Source organism: Balearica regulorum, chromosome 2, assembly GCF_011004875.1.
Source record: "Balearica regulorum gibbericeps isolate bBalReg1 chromosome 2, bBalReg1.pri, whole genome shotgun sequence".
In the NCBI taxonomy this organism is placed as follows: Eukaryota; Metazoa; Chordata; class Aves; order Gruiformes; family Gruidae; genus Balearica; species Balearica regulorum.
This window is the reverse complement of record NC_046185.1, coordinates 130,581,401-130,596,605: the sequence shown is the minus strand read 5'-3', so window position 1 is coordinate 130,596,605 and position 15,205 is coordinate 130,581,401. Positions and strand designations below refer to the sequence as shown.

The window sequence follows — 15,205 nt, the reverse complement described above, 5'->3', positions numbered from 1 at the left end:
CGAACAAGGACAGTATTCATTCACGTTGAGATAAACATGAAATGTGGATGCTGTTTAACTACCGGTAGACACTTGACATTCTCCCTAACATTTGTTACGTTAAGTCCATAGACTCAGATACTGGTTTTACTTCAGTAGGTCTGGGTTAGCTGTTGAATGTCCAGCACTGAAAAGCTAGCGGAAAAATTGCTTGTAGGGGCAATGGAGAAGTGATACAGGTGGTGTTTCTGTCTGCCGGCATGCAAAATGTTCATTGTCGAATAGTGCCTTTTCCTTGCACTGCCTGACTCCGTGGTTATATTGCTACAGCTTGTGCTGCTGCATGTTCTGTTAAGCAAACCTCTGTGCTGTCAGCAAGGTTACAGCCTGGTCTCTCGTGTCATTTCAGACTTGTAACTAGGGAGAGCAGGTATTAGGGTTGTTCTGCAAATGCCATCAGTGGGGGACAGTTGCAGGGCTACAAGCCTGGGACGCTTCCAGGTCAGGCCGGCCCTGTTTGGCCAATTGCAGAGTGCAAAATAACCACATTATTCCACAAAGTGTTTTTCCAGAGTTGAAGTAATAGCCATCTTTCCCTATAAAGATCTGATTTCTCCTATAGAATATTTCTGTGCTGAGATAACTTTCATGAACTGTTTTCAAAAATGCTGGGTTTGGGGTTTTTTGGTTTGTTTTTTGTTTGCTTTTTTTAAATTCACTTTTCACCTCTGTTCTCCTATTTCCTTTTTTTGTCTTCTGTTGCCTGTGCTTAATAACCCCATGGCCATTTCTGTAAAACAGCAAATCCTTTTGCCCTATACCAAGTAAATCCATGAGGGGTTTCCTATGTGGAAATGGAGAGCCCAAGACATAGAGTAATCATTTAGACTCGTGCATTTTCACTAGACTTGAGATACAGCTCATCCAGTGTAGAGGACAAATTGTGCCCTCCACCAAATACTCTATATCTTGCACAGATGATATACAGCGTTGGGCTCTCGCGCTGCTGTTACGTGGGAAGGCAGTAGGTCATCTGCTTTCTATTTTGAGTTTCTTTTTCAGAGGTATCCTTTTACTCCCTTCCTCTTCCTCAGTTCAGTCCTCAGTGGTTTGCAGTCCTCACTTCCATTTTCTTTCTCTTTTCCATTTCCACTGGTGGCTCCTTGCCCCCCAGCCCCTTTGGAGTTCTTCCCCTCATTACACACACCACCACCACCACCACCCCCATTCCAGAGTTTTACAAACTACTTTCTTGTTTCTTTTTGAAATTTCCTATCTTTGCCCCTTCTTTTTTTAGTTATCCCCAGTTCTGCTTTCTTGAGAAGAAAGCATAAGTAGAAGAAAGGCAGGTGGCAGCTATTTGGTTTTCCAGAAACAGTTGTTTTTGGTGGCCAAATGCTGAGCTGGGGAGCAAAACCTCTTCTCCCTCATCTGATTTGGAGGCAAGTATATATACCTGGAAGAGAGAGATGGGACAAAACCTTAGGACTGCTGGGGAGCCTTTGCAGCACTGGATTTTGTTCTGGCAGGCAGTAAGCAAACCAAGTGGCAGGTCAAAAAGATCTGGTGTGTGTAGCAGTGTGAAACAAGAATCTTTTTGCTGCTCCATTTGCAAACGATCCCAAAGCATGCCAGTGGCCAGCAACTTCACTGGTGGCAAGGGGCTAACTACTAGCGAGGCACCCCCACCGTCCCACGCGGAGGGTGCTTGCTGCTGGGCCAACCAGGGGGAAAGGACCAAGGGCTGCTTGCTGTTGAGGCAATTCACACATCAACCACTTTTTGAGAGCACTTGGCTCTGCCTAAAGATTTATGGGGCTCTCTTCTTTTAAAATAAATGAATAAAGGCCCAAGGTGAGTGTTTTTCCACGTATAAATGTCAGAAATGCAGTCACAAAAACTTCACTGGGGTACCAGTGAGGGCTCAAGCCCCAGCTCAAATGTGCATCACATTAAAGGCCTTCTTGGGGACTCCAGACACAAATTGCTTTCCAGCGTCCAGAACCATTTGGAAATGCTTTAATCCTGAAACGAGGGGGTTTCTAATGGAAATGCTGACAGACCCTTCGTTGTAGCAGCCGAAGCAGGCAGGGCTGTGATAATGAGCCCTGTATGTGTGCATGTGGAAAGCATGATGCTGGTTTCAGAAAACAAGCGCTTCCACTGAACAGCCCATGCCGACGAAAAACACCGTGCACCCTTTCAGCACAATGATACTTAAAATTGGCTTTGCTTATGCAAGGACATATTGGGAACAGCCGTAGGCATTAACCCTGCATGTACTATACTTCCAAAACCAACAAGTCTTAATAGCATTTGTAATAACACTGTAATTATCTGTAAATAGTGCTGCACTGAATAGCCACGACTAGCAGTTTAAAATGCTGCATACGCCAATGGGGTTCCTTAATATTCACAAGTGCACCATAACCACATCTCCGCTCACTTTTTATACATTGTGGCCGTGACCCTAAAAAATAGGTGATGCTTCATTTATTGCTCATGTCTCTGCATACCGCTGCTAACGTTAGCGACCGTGTATTTGGTACTTGTATTTGGAAATCTCAGCGACCTTGGTCACACCAGGCTGAAGAAACCTGTCTTGCAAGCATGTGCCCAGGTGATTAATTTCAACAAACAGGTTGCTTATAAGAGTGTAATTACTCACTTGTGCAAATGGCAGGATGGTTGCACTGACCTGTATTAGACACATTGTAGTATACGCCTCACCATCGGTTCTTTTTCACTGTTAATCAGAGGACTGAAAACCTTGCAACATTTAGACAGCTTGAGGTTGAAGGCTGAAATGTCACTTTTAAAAGAAGGTTAAAAAGGTCACGCAGCTGCAAATAATAATAGCCCAATGAAAATCAGATTCGTACTGCAGCCCACTTCAAGAATAACATTGAAACAGGAAACAAGCCTGCTTGATGTTTTTACCAGTAAGGCAATAAGATTACTGCTGAGTTTAAAAAGGGGGAGAGAGAGTGAGAGAGAAGAGCATGCTTTCTTGGTGTTAGAGCTATTTTTCTGATTCAGAAAGGATGATCATGGGGCTCTGCAAAATCTCCTTGAGGAGCCCGAGGACGTGGAGTACTTCCCTCTGGATGCTGCTGAGAGGGGATGTAGTTGGTTGCTGTGTTCTGGGGATGGTTTTGCTTCCTTTGTTTGCTTTTTATTTCTTTGTTATGTTCTTGCATTCCTTGCTGTGGGCTTCAGTTGTATTAATTATAATAAAAATGTTTAGAAGTATCTTATGCAGAAATCAAGGAATAGAAGAAAATCTTGGCTTGCTGCAGAACTTGTTTCTCTTCCATGTGACATGGCTTGGAGAAGTCTTTCTATGTTTCTTCTCTATTTTTGTTTATTTATTTATCTAATTAGAATACCTTAACTTCTCCTAAGCAGAGTGATATTTCAGGAGAATGGCAGGCTACAACAGCATAGCAGATTTCCTCACTTATGTATTCTGCCAATAAGGCTCTTTACGTGGTCACAATAGAGCAATAAATGCTGACAGATGTTGTTAACATGTCTATTAAAATTCAGCCCCCTTTTCTGCTGCATAATGCACTTATGCCTATTGTTAATAATATCAGAACTAATGCTGACATATCAATATTAGTGCTCGCTTATATTTATAATTCTTGTTTGTTTCTTTGAAAAGGTCACAAAGTTGCAATAAATTAAGCTATTGATAACAGAAGTAAAAAAAAAAATCAGGCCCAAGCAATTTTTAAACTTTCAGTCATCATAGATTTGCCTGATACTCTTCATGCACATTAATTGTGGCAGTCGTATGTAGTACTATGAAAGGTGCACGAGTGTAACTTGAATTTTTAAGATCCCAAAGGTTAATAAGCACCTTAATTTAGATGGAAAGGTTGCTGTGATTTATTTTTATTAGGTGAAGTCGAAATGTTGCCATTGGTTGCGTGATTTCCTTCATGTATGCTGAACCACCTGCACACACTGTGGAAAAAGGAGACTTAAGTTGTGTGGCCCAGCAACACACTTCAGCTGCACGAAGTGAACTGTGTGCCAGAGGCTGTGTATGACTGAAGGATGGGAGATGCATGCCTGCATCTTGAAAAGGATGCCGTGCAAACTGTGCTCTGCACAACCAAAAAACCTCTGTTGCTGAGAACTCCCATCCTGCTGCAAAGCTGGGGTGAGAACCTGCGTTGCTTGTGCATCCGTAGCTCTTGCGGAGCTCAGCAGGAATGGGGGATGCAGGAGGTTCACACTCACAGCCCAGATTTTCAGCTGCTTGTTTCTGGTCAGCATTTGAGCATAAAACTTGAATTACTGCTGTGATAGCCAAGCACCAGACACCCTCTCAAAAACTGTAGGCAGTAGGCAGCTTCTTTCACTCATTTACTGTAGTAACAGAGTCAGTAGTACTACGGTCTCAACCGCCGGTGATAGCATCACACGTAAATATGAATTCTGCATGGTGCAATTTGTCTTAAGGGCATTGAACTATCTGGTAACTTGTTATATGGGTCAAGTTATGCCAGACAGTATCCTGGAGGGCACACATGATATAGCCATTCTGGATTATTACTTTTTTTTTTTTTTTTTTAAGTCTAGTGTCTGCAAATAGTCTGCAAAGGGTGATTCTCGTGGGAACCAGCAGTTGCTTGTACATTTGTGGTAAATGACTGGATGTTGAATCTGACACCTTTTCAAAGTACTGAGAATAAAGCCCAAGTCAATGTTTTCCTGCAGTCGATCCCCATGCTCAGGATTCTCGTCCTCGTCGAGTACATTATTTTGGTGCTTACTCCGTGCTTATCTATCTAGTAACCTTGAGAATAATTTAATTGTATCAGAGCATGTATTGATGGATTTAGGGACTAAAGCTCAAGCTCAGGGCAAGGAGGTCAGTTTTAGACTTGCAATACTTAGTAAGAAAACAAACTCCAAATAATTCCTGGTAATGTTTTGAAATTCACTTGGGCACTTGGGACCAGAATTGTTACTCTCTTGTTTTCTTTAACTTAGTCTCATCCGTTGTTCTGCTATTGAAAATGCAGTTGTCACTCTCCCCTGAGGAGGGGAGAAAGGGGTAACAGAAACCTTTGGCAGTGCTTCAGTTGCAGGAGTAATTGAGATATCAGATAAAGCCTTTCATTATCCACACATATCTTCCCCCCCCTCCTCCTTTTTTTCTTTCTTTCTCTGAAAAGGTCTTTAGGAAAGACAACATCCCGGGGTCACATCCCATAAATAGAGGTGGATTTAAAAATCAAGCTTAGCTGGAGGTTTTGGGTTTGTTTTTGTGGGGGTTTGTTTGTTTAGTCAGTTATCTCTCTGCTGCTTGTTTCTTTCAGACAGGATAGTGTAATTCAGAGCATTTTTATTGCTTCACCCCGAAGAGCTTGTCTACGCACAGTCTGGAACTGAAATAACTGAAATTAGAAGTAATTTAACACCTTTAGTTATTTTAGTATAAGCCTTTATGTGAACATACTCTTTCATTTCTGATTATGAGTATCCTATTTCAGTTTAACATAGCTGTAAGTTAAATCAAAACAGGATATGAATAATCTTAAAGGAGTAAATTAGGTACAATTCTAGTTATTTCAGTTCTAGCCTTGTGTAGATAGATAGGTTAGTCCTGAGTTAGGGTCTTTCTTGACACCCGATTGCATTTGGTGCAATACATCACTTGTTTGAGGCCAGATGTTGGTAGAGATGTCCACAAGAAAATCGGCTAATGCTAATTATCACCTTTAGGGGGTAGTGTCCTTGTGGAGTTAAAGGACAAATAAAAATAGAAATTCTTCACTTCTGGATGCTGCTTTTGGGAGTCAGTGAAGTCAGGTAAAGGGTACTCTGCTGTCTTTTTTTTTCTTTTTTTTTTTTTTTTTTAAGGTCACAAGTAGGAAAATATCCTGTCAGGCTAATGCTGTCCACCAGAATGAATTTTAATTAAAAAGAAAAAGTTATCATCCAAAAATTTTGGGTTTTTTTTTTTTTTTTGAGTACTTAGGGCACTGAAAATTATTGCTGTAAGTACAGGTCTGGCTGATGTTCAGGTTAGCGGTGTATTTATTGTTTGCAGGGGATGGTAGCAACTCTTCTGAAAATAAAGCCTTTCTAACAAGCGTAAGTGCTTTAAACGTATTCCTAATAATAGGAAGCAATGAATCGTAGTTTTAAAAAATGACAACAGGGTTGAGTAATTTTAGCACTTGTCCTTCTGCAGATTTTTATAGTTTTAAAATAAATTTCTGCTTCTCTACCAAGATATTTCTCTTTGTTATATGAAAAAATTACACAAGCACAACTGAGGTATTTGTTTAAGTGGGGCTGCCGTGAGGCTGAATTTTAAGGGATTTGAGGCATAATGTAAGCCAAAGTCATATGTTGTGCTTTAAGGTGGGTCAGCTACTATATTCTAGCTTGTAATGCCAGTTGTACCAACAGGCTCAAAACATTTCCGAAAGAGGTGACTTCTTTATTTTACGTCCTAGAATGTTACTAAAAAATTATTTTTGTCGATGCTGGTCAGGGTCAGTGCTGTAATATTGACCCAAATTCAGCTGCATTACTGCGTTCTGAGGGCGAATGTTTCCTTCTTCAGTTTTATTCGAGACCCAGGAGCTCTTCCCCAGGTTTTAGTTCAAGGTTACAGGACGGGAACTGCTATGGGGAAGCTGCGGTTTTAGGCAAAACTTCATTTCTCAAGCTTCTGAGGATCTAGTTGACCTTTTAAGGGATGGGGATGCACAGTTATCTTGTGTGTATAGAAAGCATGTATGTAATGTATTTAAGTTATTACTATCGAACAGTATGGATGAAGAACTTCAAAAAGTGGGTTCTTTCTCAGAAGTAACCTAGACGTCTGGTTTTAATGTTGTTCAGCAGGAACTGAAGAAGGAAAGGTAAAAACCCTTAATTCGAGATATTTCTGAGCAGACACGGTCTTATCTAATAACAACACTGAACATATGCTTTTTTCTGAGGCAGATTTCTGCTGTGAAAGCTTAATGGTTTTTTTTTTTTCTTTCCTTCCTTCAAAGTAAATATGTGCTCAGGAAGGAGTAATAAGAACTTAGACTATAGGGAGCCTGCTGAATATTAGCAAATTTAGTACTCTCAGGATGAAAACTTTGTTCTGGTCTGTTTTGGGAGTTTGAAATAAAAGCACAAACCATGACGATTGTATGTTGCATGTATGTGTGAAGTTTAGAACATATATATTCATAGGTTCCCTTTCTTTCCCCCTCCCCCTTTTAACATGTAGATTTATGAGGAATCAAAGATGAACTTGGAGCAGGAGAGGCCTTTTGTCTGCAGTGCCCCAGGCTGCTCACAGGTGAGTGGAGTCAGCGGTGATATTAATTGAGTCCTCAGCACTAGCTCTGGCTTGTATAATGCCTCCTGATATATTAACACATGTCTAATAATAATATGTATGCTGGTTTTTGGGATTTTCTTTAAGTCCCCCGTCCCCTCCTCCCCCCCAATTCCCTCCTTACCCCACAAGATATTATTGCAAAATATTTAAAGCAAATACATCAGCCAGTCAAAAGTGAGTTGGTAAAAGTGCTTCTCAAGCTGCTTCTGTGCCTTCCCTCATCCCCAAGCCTAATATTTCAAGCCAGGTACTGCAAATTCCTTTAGGGGCTAGCAAGAGAGGACACACTAGGCAGGACACATTTGTCTGTCTGCTGCTTAGATGAACGATGGAATATATTATGTTTCCTATTGGAAGTGGTAACCCTCCTGATTATTATATTTTAAAAATACTTAAATAAAGTGATATCTTATTAGTTTTTTGTTGGTTTTTTTTTTGTTTTTTGTTTTTTTTTTTTTAAATCTTGGAGACATCTTCCTACTAAATATTCTCTAGAGCAAATGCAGCCTGTAGATAAATTCTGTCCCAGGATGTACATTTGAGATTCCTGTTGACTGGTCATCTGCCATGTGTCTCTGAGGGTATAATCTGACCTGTAATATTAGATGTTTAATGATCTTAAAAAACCTGAAGTGACAAGGATTCTGAATTGAGATTTATGTGTTTTTTCAATGATTTTGCAGTGGTGAGGGAAGTTCCCCCCCCCCATGCAACGATGAGGGAAGTTCCATGTGTGATGCTTCCAACCGTAATTTTGTGTAGTGACAAGAGTTTGTGAGTAAAATCTTCAGGCAAGGACATCTTTTGGGCTTTTGCCACAGGCTTCCTGTCTGCATCTGTTTTAGGTGATTTAGCTTACCCATTTCCCAGAGTTGTCCTCTCTTAATGAGGGTAGTATTTCCCTGCTTTAACTGTATGTTGGGAGTTTTCAGCTGGCTAACATTTTTACAACCCTTTAGGTTCTTCTGGTAGAACGATGGGTGACTCTTACTGGAGTGTAGGTGTTGATTTTGCCAAGAGCTGAAAGAAGGAAAGGGAGAAGCCTGAGGCCTGGTTAACAACTGGCTGAGCAGCTTTACTGTTTCACTAAATGGGAGACTTTCTACGGGTGTCAGAGGGCATCTTTTGGATTGTCCCTCAGATCGAGGATTTGTTACTTCAGATCTCTACATGCAGAATTAAACTTTCACCACTCTGCCACAGAGGTAGAATAAAAGCATCTGAATTTTATAGTCAAGTTTTGTTTACCTTTTTGTTGAATCCTAAAACTAACTTCCACTCAAATCAGTGGACTTGAGTCTTTTCATGTCAGCTATTAATTAGTTTCCTCAGCAGAGGAGAAGCTGATCCAAACAAACTCATTTAGGTGTTCAGAGAGCAGGTTTGGCTGTATGCTGTTACAATTTGGAAAGACAAGCAATGTAGGTGTGACTTTGTCTTAAAACCCATTTAATTTCCCATTTCAAAAAATGACCTCCATTTATTGTAAATGATGACTTGACAGAAGTCCATAGTGTAGCGCTGCTATCCAGCTAAGCTGTCTGGGGACTGGCTTCTCCGTCAGCCAGTGCAGATGTGTATCGAGGGCTGAGGGAGTTGACCTTCTGCATAAGAAAGCAGATTTACAAAAAAGACAGAGAAATCCAGGCTGGAGGAATAGCTTCTCCTCAGTTGCCCCATGCCCTCCTTAGGATGGCTGATTTCACCCTGAAGATAGAGTGTGGTGTCCATGAAGGAAAATCCATTTTCACGAGAACAAAATGTGTTGGTTTTTCCCCCCCCCCCTCACAATTTCATTGAGCAAGGTCTTTCACATATTTCCTTTGTTCTTAACATAAATTTCTAGTGCTGCATTTCTTCCAGATGAGTAAGCAATGAACCAGGATTTCACAGTGAGGAAAAGGTCGTTGGGATTTTTTTTTTTTTTTCCAGAGAATTCATTTCCATTATTTATGCTGCTTTGTCTATGGGCTTAGAGAAATTCTCAGAAGGTGTAACATACTGCAACTATTTATACTATAGCCACAAGCAAAGTCACTTAGCCAAGAATATACAGTGTTGAAAGCATTGTCACTTTAACTCTATTGTTGCCAGTTTTTTACAGTCTCCTATGTACCTGTTGCTTTAAAAAACTGCTTTTAAATTTTATTTTTTTTTTTTTTCCTCAAGCCCTGGTGATAGAACTTTTGGCCTTTGCTGGTCCTGAAATAACTCTGTTAAAACTATTACAGTAGTTTGTAGCAAAGGTCTGTGTATGCACCTTCTGGTGAAGGAAACTTAACAGAATCAGTCTGCTCTTAGAGCCCAAGCGTGCAAGTGCTTGAACATTTATTCAAGCCTGTCTCTTCTCTGTCTTATTCAAAAGAAGCTATTTGTTGTAGAAGTCTATTATCAGACTGTAAAACAAACTTAGCACACTGATTAGTTTCTCACAAAGCACATCTCTCCACCTTCTCTGCTTGACAAAGAGTTTAATTTAGTATCATAGAGGGTCATAAATAGTTGTTATACAGTGAGCACCATTGCATTGCCACTTTGATTCAAGACAAAGTATCAGAGGTTTCCAAAATTAAAGATGCATTTTGCCTGAATACTTTTGGATAAGGAAAGACTGGCTTATTTGATTATTTTTTATTGCTGTTCAGCAGATACAGGTTGCAGAAAGATAGAAAAGCAGAAAAATCCAGTAAAGTGATTTAAGATATACCACATTACTTTGCGTTTGCCGCGGGCTAGGAGCATACACAACAGTAGTTATCGCAGATCCTCAGGCACGTGGTGACTTGTGAGGCTGTGGTAGCTGGAGCGGGCGTCTGAGACCCTTAGAATCCAAAACTTGGTCTGCAGCTTTTTCAAGCAAATGCATGACACCTTGCAGTTTGCAAGAAAGCACTGCAGCAAATATGTTTCTAAGTAGAGTACAGCTATGTGTTACTCATACTCACTTGCATTTTCAAATATTCTGTTTCCTGTGCCATTTGGACACATTTCTAGCTGGATACATTTCTTTCTCTTTCTCATTTTTGAAATTCTGTCCAATGCCAAAAGTTTATTAGAGAATTAAATTCTTCTTCTTCTTTTTTTTTTTCTCTCTCTTCCTCTCTCTCTCTGTGTTTGCCTGACAGCGTTTTCCAACAGAGGATCATCTGATGATTCACAGGCACAAACATGAAATGACTTTGAAGTTTCCTTCAATAAAAACAGATAATATGTTATCAGGTAAGAAGACATGAATTGAAGAGTCAAGATAACTATTCAGATGATGTTGAAAGCATGACTCCTACTGGAAAGCTACTGGCAAAATACCTCCAGGATTGGTTTTAAAAGCCTCAGCTCCAATTAAATAACAAGTAGAGATGGAATAAGCTAGAATGCATATCTTTGGACAAAAGACAGCTGCCATTCTTGTGCCTTCCCACAGGTTTGGCATGAGAGAGGGAGAGAAATTGTTGAACCTCAGCCATGCTGGCAGCTCTATCGCTGACTCCCGTGTCAACATGCCAGTGAAATATAGGCACTTAAGAGCATGTCACTTGGGAGTCCAGCAGTGAGCGTGTTAATGAAGTGCATGTGTACCGTTCCTATAAGACTCACTATTTTAAGTTTGACAGGCTCACTTCAGCAACTGTAACAGACCACATCGTATGAGCCACCTTTATGATGGCTCGAGACCTGCCCACTGTAAATAGCCGTAACCAGAAAGGTAAACCAGTGCATAATATCCAGTACTCTTTCCTCCTGAAGGTAACCATCTCTCTCTGCACTTTCCCCCATCATACACAGAGGTTATTTGGTATTAAGTGCAATTACATCCTTTAGTTTCTTATGTAGTTTTTTTTCTTACATAGTTTATTTGTACTCTTGTCTGAGTAACCACACATCGGTTGCTTGCTGGCATTCAGCGAGTGCTGGGTAAGGTCAAGTTAGCCTTAATCTTACCGCTTCTCTCCTCTCCTATTCCCTTTCCTATTGTATATTCCTTGGGCTTAATGGATTATTAAGAATAATATCACTAGGATTTTTCAGGTTTCAGAGTAATTGTAGAAAAAACTATGATGCAAATGTGTGTGTGGATGTTAACCAGTGTTTGATATTTATCTTTTGAAATAGGCTTCTTCAAGGTAAATTGCACCATTTTAGGTGCCAATATATCATGATTAAAGGGTCTCCAGCAGATGAACTCTTTTATAGATAAGCCTTTTCCATTTTTATGAAAATCATAATTGGGTAGCAATTGCTTGCAAATATTTGATTTAGGCTTTTTTTTTTGGGGGGGGGGGGTGTTGGTTGGGGGGGTGGACTTTAGGCACCAGTGAGAAATCAGACAGACCCTGTCCCAAATATAATTTATTTTCCTCTTACACTTGAAAATGCCATAGTGGACTAAGTTTAGAAAGGAACAGTACAGAGCGTGTTGAAGAGTAGGGCTTGTAAAGTGCCTGCATGCCAGCTATGCCCGCAGAATCCTGTGTTTGCAAGTACGAGTGAGAAAATGCTGCTCTTGCACTTGGCCATGTCCTCTGGCAGTGTAAGTGCTCAAAGTCATCTGCGCTGTGGGCATCCTGTGAAAGCGCTGGCTTTTGTTACAACTTTCTGTTTGGCAAGACTTTTGCTCGAGGGCAGTTTCTAAGCAGTCTATTCTGTCATCAGGAGTCCCCTGAACAGAGCAGCTCCATTTATGTTTGGTAACTTCTATGATTTAGTTGTCCTGCTCCTTCCAATGGGTTGCTTTCCCACGCAAAAAGCTTTAACTGGCTTCCACCACTACCACCAGTAGTGGGGCCTGTAGACCTACAGTTAGCCAGCTAAGTATATAGAAATGCAGAATTTTGTGGCCAGAAAGGCTCCAAGATAGCTTCTGAGGGATGTATTCTTTGTGCTTTGTGTATGACAATCCTCTATAGTAATGAAAGAGTAAAAAGCTGCATGTCTTCTCAAAGACTATGGCAAACATGCCTGATCAAAATGGCCTGGCAATCTGGTGCTGCTGTGTATGATTTTTCTTTTTTGTGTTCATTTGGTGGATTTGTTTGGCATTTTGCAATCCTTAGTTTGGAAGCATCATAGATCATCTACTCTCTGCAGGGAGACATTGAAAAATAGTTGTTTCATTACCCACCTAAACCCTGGGGAAATCTAAATACCTTAAAGTTTAAGATGTTTTATTCTTAGATTTCATAATGAAAAATTAATGATATATGGGGAAAAGAGGCAGACTTTTCTCTTAGACATTTGTCTTCATGTCTTCCTTCTTGTTTTTTGCATTTTTGCTTATTTAACTGTTTGGGGTATTTTGAAAAAAATGTTTCTATCACCAGTAGGTTCAAAGAATTGCAGCAGCAGCTGCCCTATAACAAGCCAGGTGCAGTGTTAGTGTATGGTGGTTTGGGGTTTTTTCCTCTTTTTAAGTTGCCTAGAAGTCAGGCTTCTTCCTTTTTTCTTGTATGTTGTATGCTATATTTTAATGTGTTGTAGTTGAATCAGTGTTTAATAAACAAGGTTCCGTGACAAGATTGAAACTATTGGTGCTATGCTGGTTTATCACGTATGTCGAGCCAAGAGCTTCCTTGTCACCAACTAGCTCCACTATATTTTCTTCCATTTTTTTCATGCTGTCTGAAGAACAACAAGTTTTATTAAATCCAGTGACTCTTGAACTAATTCAGAAACTCCAGGTACATACAGACACTAAATAGCTTTCTGTTCTCTAACAGTATAAATGGAAGGGAAGTTCACAAGTGATTCTTTTGTTGGATAATTTGACATGACAATCTTTTTTCTGTCTTTTTAATTTAATGTTATTTGTTCCTTTTTCTGTATGTATTTTATTTTTGTTTGTTAGAAAGCCTTGTTGTGAGTATGGATAGAGAGTCATTGACGGTTTCCATTTCCATCTTTCTTAGCCAAAAAAGAGCTGTCTGAGATAACACAGAATATCCTGTGTAAGTCTTGCATGTTAGTCATTATTGCAGGAAACTTTGTAGTTAGGCTGACTGAAATAGATGCCATCTCTGCTGTTGTGCTAACTAAATGCTGCGTTGCTTGGAAACTCTGTAGTTTGTTGTGTGTCAAAGCTTTTGTTGTTTTAACACCAAAATATTAATGTCCGTGGGACAGATTGTTCCCTCCAGGTAAGTACTAAGAGCCATGTAGAACTGAACTTTGGGAGCTGGGGACACTCAGATTCCTGTTGTATCAAATTTGGGAAGGGAAGGAGTGACACATTACCATCATTGGAGCGGGGAGGGGGGAAAGTCCTTCCAAAAGTGCTGCTAGCAGATGCAGGAGAGGCCAGGATTATCTATATAGAATCATAGAATCATTTAGGTTGGAAAAGACCTTTAAGATCATCAAGTCCAATCATTAACCTAACACTGCCAAGTCCACCACTAAACCACATCTTTAAGCCCCACATCTCCGTGTGTGTTTTAAATACCTCCAAGGATGGTGACTCAACTGCTTCCCTGGGCAGCCTGTTCCAGGGCTTGAAAACCCTTTTGGTGAAGAAATTTTTCCTGATGTCCAATCTAAACCTCCCCAGGCGCAACCTGAGGCCATTTTCACTTGTCCTTATTACTTGGGAGAAGAGACCAACACCCACCTGGCTACAACCTCCTTTGAGGTAGTTGTAAAGAGTGATAAGGTCTCCCCTCAGCCTCCTTTTCTCCAGGCTAAACAGCCCCAGTTCCCTCAGCTGCTCCTCATGAGACTTGTGCTATAGACCCTTCACCAGCTTCGTTGCTCTTTCTTCAAGAAAGAAACCTTGTTTCCTGATTCTATTTACTGAAATCCAATCCTCTAGATTTTTGGTGGTAAAGCCCACTGTAGTCTTCTCCAGATGAAAAAGGATGTGTGCTAAAGGTAGTGCAAATGTATTACTTTTCCCAGGTAATACCTGTGTCAGTGAAGTAACTTAGTTAATCCTTGGTTGGCCTATTTTTTTTCTCCTCATGTTTTATACAGGGAGGTGTTATCTAGGCATGAATTTTGTGGAGTGCAAAATGATTTAAGGAAAAATAATTTTGTTTGATTTCTTTTTGCTTCTGTGTCCCTTTCTTTACCAAATAATGAACTGAAAAGTCTTCTAAAATTCAACTGGCCAGGTTCTGAGCAACCAGAAGAGATCAAAGATGTGTTATACCCAGTATACGTGCCCCCACAGAATGTCCAACCAGTGCTTTAAACAGCATGTCTTTTTAAGCAGTAAAGCTCTTGGGAGCCCTCAGCTGTGAGGGCAGTTCCCCCAGGTACAACTGGGGGCACCTCTTCCTCCTCTTCTCTTCCATCACCTGCTTGAGGTGTTGTGACCTTGAGCTTCTTGGTGCACTTGGGAAGTAACCTGCCAAATCAATAAAGAAACCATCTTGAATTTCTCAGGACATTCCTCTTTCCTTGTGGCTGTTTGATGGGCAGCCCTTCAAGTTTCAGTGCTAGCCCTATTACTCTGACTTTGTTATCATTGTGTGAAAGTATAACATGGGTAAGTATATAACTTCAGCAGAGCCCACAGCTGAACAAGCCAAGTGCCTGTTATTACTGCACATCAGACTAAACATTTTTGTTTTTTTAAAGAAGGATGAAGAATCAAGTTACACACTTTGGAGCTGTGCTGTTAGCTATCTCTTACTGAATCTGATTTTTTTTTTTTTTTTTTCAAAATGAAAGCTTGTTTCACATAACTGTCCTTTGGTTCTCCAGTTTTTTCTTAACTGGTATCATGCTTTAAAGTTTTCATTAGTGTTTTAAGGGATGAAACTCTAGGATTCAAGGTAGTTTTACAAAATGCATTCAAATAAACTCTCTATACAGCAAGCTAATGTGGCATTTCCTGAGCTGGTTTCTTTGAAAGCAATATAT

General features: G+C 40.3%; 1 protein-coding gene across 9 annotated transcripts in view; it reads left to right on the top strand.

Annotated features, from left to right (window-relative positions):
* CREB5 (cAMP responsive element binding protein 5) overlaps positions 1-15,205 on the top strand; it is a 261,523-nt gene that overhangs the window by 35,807 nt on the left and 210,511 nt on the right. For 3 of the 9 annotated variants that reach the window (XR_012834091.1, XM_075745916.1, XM_075745915.1), the window contains 3 exons: positions 7,235-7,306; positions 10,474-10,567; positions 13,252-13,290. The exons of 2 other annotated variants lie outside the window; for them this stretch is intronic. Coding sequence is in view for 4 of the 7 variants with exons in the window: in XM_075745915.1 (XP_075602030.1) it covers positions 7,235-7,306; positions 10,474-10,567; positions 13,252-13,290 (205 nt within the window). In the remaining 3 variants the exon portion in view is untranslated. The remainder of the gene's footprint in view (positions 1-7,234; positions 7,307-10,473; positions 10,568-13,251; positions 13,291-15,205) is intronic. 4 more of the 9 variants (XM_075745918.1, XM_075745917.1, XM_075745919.1 and 1 more) reach the window with 2 other exon arrangements.